The sequence below is a fragment of the Callospermophilus lateralis genome, chromosome 4 (genome assembly GCF_048772815.1).
Source record: "Callospermophilus lateralis isolate mCalLat2 chromosome 4, mCalLat2.hap1, whole genome shotgun sequence".
NCBI lineage: Eukaryota > Metazoa > Chordata > Mammalia > Rodentia > Sciuridae > Callospermophilus > Callospermophilus lateralis.
In genome coordinates this window covers 83,107,504-83,113,630 of record NC_135308.1, presented here as the reverse complement: position 1 = coordinate 83,113,630, position 6,127 = coordinate 83,107,504, and the positions used below count along the sequence as shown (strand labels likewise).

Genomic DNA, 6,127 nt, shown 5'->3' with positions numbered 1-6,127 from the left:
GTATATCAGAGAGAACATTTGGCTTTGGGGTTTTGGGGGGATTGGCATATTTCACTTAGCATAATAGCCTCCAGTTCCATCTATTTACAGGCAAATGCCATAATTTCATTCTTCTTATGACTGAGTAATATTCCATTATGAATATGAACCACATTATGAGTATAAACTACATTTTTTTCTATCCATTCATCTGTTAAAAGGCACCTAGGTGAATTGAACTTCTATAAACATTGATATGGTTGTACTACTGTAGTATTCTGATTTTAAGTCCTTTCGGTACATGCCAAGGAGTGGGATAACTGGGTCAAAATGGTGGTTCCACTCCAAGTTTTCTGAGGAATCTCCATATTGCTTTCCAGAGGGAATGCACCAATTTGCAGTCCCACCAGCAATGTAGCATACTACTTTACACTAGTCTCTGCTTTTTAGTCTTATTGTTGGAGCCTAATGCAAGAGCTTATTCTAAAACAATGGCCTCCTATAATTTTAACTTATCAATTGTTACTGAATTGATAAATTGTGCAGTGTGTGTTAGCACACACCTGTAATCACAGCTACAGGGGAGGGTGATGCAGGAGGATTCATTTTAGCCTGGAGCTGGAGGCCAGCCTGGACAACATAGTAAGAGTCCCATATCTCAAAATAAAAAAAAGGAATAAATTGCTTATAAATAAATCGCCAGGCCCTTCTAATTTCACCTGTCCAAACTATAATTCAATATTTTCAGTACTTCAATTCCCATCTCCATTTATCTTGAGGTAAACAGATGCACACACCTTTTCTAGAAGATCTGTGTTCATATGATGGCATATGGTAGATGCTAGAGATATTTTCCACTTTTTCAGAATAGTAAGACCCTCCTGCCTAAATATCTGAATAGGGATGCAGGGTAATCTTCTGAATTCAAAGTTGGAAACTAGAATTTTCTCCATAAGATCTGAAAATCAAGAGCTTAAAATAAGTTCATGGAAAATTCATAGGAAAAAAAAAGGAGAAATCAAAGTCCAAATTTGTGTTTATGGAATTGCGATTTGCAACCCATTGATAAGTTTGGGTAATATTTAATAGGTCCTCAGCCAGCAATTTTTAAAAATGGAAATGAATTAGGAAATTTTCCAGATGTTATTTAGCAGAAATTTGTGTCTAACTCACATGTGTGTGTAAAAGAGGGAGAGAAAGAATATCTAGATAAAAGTGAATTTATCATTTATCACCATTCTACCAGGGAGCTCCTAAAGATTTTCCAAATCTTACATATAAATGGCTATTTTATATTCCTAGTTTTTTAAAATGTTCCTCCTTTAAGTTTTCAAATTATATCCTCATGACTTGAAAATTTGATTATTTTCATATTTACTTTCTCTAGAGGAAAAAAAAATCTTCATTCCTTCATCTCACACTTCTAGGGTTCCCATGTCCACATTAAGAACCAAGTTGCTGGAATACATAGATAAGACCCAAATTAAGCAGATGTTTGCTCAAAGAAAGAATGTATCAGATCCTATACAGAGAATCAAGGGCTGATTTTTCTTTGATTTCTCCTGAATTAAAAAAGAAAAAGAAAAAAAAGTGCCAAGTACATAGGAAGGTAGATTTCTCACCCAAATAATCTCAGAGGAGTATGCATTTTCCTATTTTCTCTAAATGGTACTGTTAAGTACAAACACAAGAAGTCTCCTATTTGGTTTATATTTTGTATAGTGTAATTGTATTACTTTAATATTTTTGTAAGAAGGCATTATCTTCTAACACTAACTCTAGCTAATCTTACTGATAGCCAAGTACAATATGAACCACTTAAATGATTTAATCTATAAGTTTGCAAATAGATTCTCATAACTACACTGTCCTCTGCATGGTGCCCATCGTCTCCCCAAATTAAATTTTAAGCCAAAGCCTTGGGTTATAATCTTATGAGGAATTCTTTTAAAAGATTATAATTTTATATGTGAGATGCCTCTAATACCCTAGGTTTACAAAATAAATTGCCTATAAAGAGATATAGAAATTTGAATATTTTAAATGAAGATAACCAAACATAGAAACACAAAAATCATATCAGTAGCCCTCTAAACAGAGATTAATGTTCTTCTGCCCTAGTAATTTAACCTTAAATATTAGGAAAAAATCAACATGGAAGATACATTCATTGTAGATGCTAAAGGAGTGGGAAATTAAGAAGCCCTAGTATCAAGAGCTAACCATTCTGAGTTGGATTCTGTTTCAAACAGAAGTTCTTAAATATTACCTGGAAAAATCATGTTTGTTTATTAATATCAGATGCTTGATAAACATGAATATTCTCTATCTAGAGAATACTCCCAACACCACAAAACCTAATGCCTTAATCTAAGTATTAATGGGCTATATTCTGCTGCCATATTTTCCATACACTGACTCCAAGTTTCATAAAAATTGCTTTAAAAACTCTATTGAGTTTTCTGAGGAATTCTTGAGGTAGTATATTGATACTTGGTTATGCATGAAGTAAGACTTCCTGATCAGATTCACACAGCAGATATTTTTCAAGACCTTTAGTGAAGATATGTTATTTTATTTTTTCAGAGATCATACTTGAAACATGGCTCACAGTGACTTCCTCTATCCAGAGAACCCAAGGAGGCGGCAGGAAGTAAACCGGCTTCACCAGCAGCTCCTTGACTGCTTATCTGACAGCTTCCATGCCACCAATAAGCTGATAGGGGTTCTAAATACACACTTGGGCTGTACACTGGCCTCCACCGAAATGAAGAGAGATGGGACTATCAAAGAAAATTGTGACATCATCATCCAAGCCATAATGAATATCCAAAATGAACTGCAAAAGGTTGATGAAGCACTAAAAGAAAAACTAGAACCAACCTTGTATAGAAAACTTCAGGATATTAAGGAAAGGGAAACAGAGAAGATTGCAATCGTACAAAAGGTTATTTCAGTCATTCTGGGAGAAGCTACATCTGCAGCCAGTGCAGTGGCCGTTAAACTCGTGGGCTCAAATGTGACAACTGGCATAATTAACAAGTTGGTCACTGTGTTAGCTCAAATCGGTGCTTCTCTCCTCGGTAGTATTGGAATTGCTGTTCTTGGCCTTGGCATAGATATGATCTTCCGGGCCATCCTGGGAGCAGTGGAGAAAACACAGCTTCAAGCAGCCATCAAAAGTTATGAGAAGCATCTGGTGGAATTCAAATCAGCCTCAGAAAAATATCATCATGCCATTACTGAGGTCACAGATATTGTCAAACACCAAATGAAATGAATAACCTTTTGGTTTGCCACTGGAATATATTTCTGCTTTCCTCTTAATAACAGCATTTGCTTCTTTGATTTTCCATATGTTTCCAATATGGATATAAAATGGGATAAAGAGTTCAGAAAAGGAAACTAGAGATGTTAAAACTAGATTAATCTTGAGTTTTGTACAAATAATGAATGACTGGATCAGCTGGTGCTAGAACCTGTGAGGTAAAAGATGGATATCCCAGGATGTTTTCTCACCCTACTCTACCAGATCTACATAGGAGTAAATGTTATCACAGAACAGCAGGTGTAAAAATTGCTTTTTTCTTTTTTTTACTTTCCAGTCAAAATCCTTAACATTTACATTGAATGCAGACACTTTCATGTCTACCACTAGCTTCAAACATCACTTAATACTAAGGAGGCATATTAAGGAACTTCTGGCTAGATACAAACCAAATCAAATAAAATAGAAATGCTACCATATTTTTTAACCATTAGATTTAGTCCAGTTTTCTATAGACAGGAAGAGACTGAAAAATGGTTTATAATGGGCAGAGGTTATAGCTCAGTTGGTAGAGTGCTTGCCCTGTATGCATAAGGCCCTGGGTTAAATCCCTAGAACCACAAAAAAATAAAAAATAAATGGCTTGTAACAATTGGTTTCAATGATGAGACAATGTATCTGTGAACTTCTACTAATTACACAATGTAATCTGGGTGGATTAAAAAAATGAAAAAAGTTCTGTTTCTATAATTGTAATCCATGCGGACCAACTATGATAACTATGATGACAAAGTGTAATCAGGTATAATTATAATTTTATTATATATATATATGTATATGTATGTATGTATGTGTGTGTGTATATATATATATATATATATGTATGTTTGTGTATATATGTGTGTATATATATATATATATATGTGTGTGTGTGTGTATATATGTGTATATATATATGTGTGTGTGTGTGTATATATGTGTGTGTATATATATATATATATATCACCCCAGCTATATATGCATAAAATGTGCTTGGAATGCAGAAAAGGAACTCACTACTCTTTAAATATTTGTTATTAAAAAAAAGACAATTTATTATGAGTTTTCTGAAAAAATAACTTTGCTTTCAATACTAGCAGAAAGCAAGCAGTTTCCTCTGCTACCTGAAACATTAGGTGGCCCATTTCACTAATTACTTGATTTTACAAAAATCCAGAGGCAATAGAGGCCTACTGGGTCAGGCGAATTTCTGTAGATACAAGTGTTCTCTAAATCCTTTATTAACTAATAATTTCTATAAAGACTCTTTTAAAGTCTACTTCCAAAATTGTAACATTGTTGATTCAGGAATATGTTTGTTAGAGTTGATTCTTACATTCGACTACAAAAAGTCTTGAAATAAAGAAGTCTTCTCAAAAAAATGTTAATTAGCTACGTGAAAGATTAATCTTGAAACCGTACTCCATTTTCTTTCTCTTCTATTATGACTTTTTTATAAATTAGCTGCAAAATATCACAATTTAGTTCATCTCCAAAAAAAATCTTTTTTGGGGGGGGCGGCAGGGGGAGGTGGTACCAGGGACTGAACTCAGGGACACTCCACCACTGAGCCACCCCTAGCCCTATTTTGCATTTTATTAGAGACAGGGTCTCGCTGAGTTGCTTAGGGTCTCCCTGAGTTGCTTGGCATCTCGCTAACTTGCTAAGGCTGGCTTTAAATTTCTGATCCTCCTGCCTCCACCTCCGAGCCTATGGGATTACAGGCGTGAGCCACCGCCACCGCGCCTGGCCTCCAAATGTAATCTTATTTTCCTTTTTACCACTCTATAAACTTTGACTTAAAAGCTCTTGTTATTGATTTGAGACTCAAATTCAGTCTAAGATCAAATTAAGAATTACCTAAAATAAAGGTTGGGTTAGTTTCTATGTTAAGAGCACATTTGAATTTTCTGTCAAAAATTAATCGGTCTCCATCAATGTTTTGAAATATTTATAATTATAATAAGAATTTGCTTATATCTGTTTTCTGTTAATGGGCTTGGATTAACATCACAAATAACCAAGCATGTTTCTTAACAGCAGAATTTTTAAACACTTAACCTACCTTTAAGGAGAACAGATGGAAAGGAGTCTTAAGTAAAAAGGTATAGAGGGGAAGGGGGAAGTCTAGACCTAAGTAATCCTGAGTTAGTGACCTCATAAAGGGCTTTCAGCTGGTGAAGAGTTCGGAAGGGAGCCGATACGTACCAATCTCGTCACCTGTAAATTTAAAATTACAGATGTATCCCTACATGTGCACTTCGCCACTCGTAAATTTAAAACTAATTGCACGTGTATCCCCACATTTTCTCGATCTTGTAGATTATCAATTTGCGCCGCTAATACGGGCATAGATTTATTTGTTGAGGCGAACAAATAAACGAACGTTCTCCGTATTGATAGAGTAGTGAATCCCAGATGCCCCAGGCGCCCACATGGGATAACCAGATGCTTACAAAGCACATTAAATTCAGTGGCAAGAGTTATTCAACTCGTTTTCAAATGGCGACACTCACAAAAGATTGCGCCCGTTTTCTTTATAAGAAATACGAAAACCCAACAATTAATACAATTCCGGGGATAGAAAGAGGCCGAAACACCTCGGTTTTCCAAATGCACCGGAATCGCGCGGCTCAACAGACAAGAGCTCGCGGTAATTTAGTCAGAACGCCCCCGACCCGAGAGGCAAAATAAACAGCCAATCAGATATGGACTTTCTATTTCTTATTCCTATTGGACTATAAAGTGTCAATCGACGTGGGCGGGCTCTTAGCCTATAACCAGCCAATGGGGCATTCTTTTATAGCGGAAAAGCCTCTAGTCCTGTAGTTCTTGAGAGCT

At 35.6% G+C, this 6,127-nt stretch overlaps 1 protein-coding gene across 1 annotated transcript; it reads left to right on the top strand.

Annotated features, from left to right (window-relative positions):
• Nucleotides 1–2,581: 2,581 nt before the first annotated feature.
• Smco3 (single-pass membrane protein with coiled-coil domains 3) lies at nucleotides 2,582–3,259 on the top strand. Its single transcript, XM_076852691.1, has one exon. It carries the CDS (start codon nucleotides 2,582–2,584, stop codon nucleotides 3,257–3,259), a length of 678 nt encoding a protein of 225 aa, XP_076708806.1.
• Nucleotides 3,260–6,127: the final 2,868 nt, after the last annotated feature.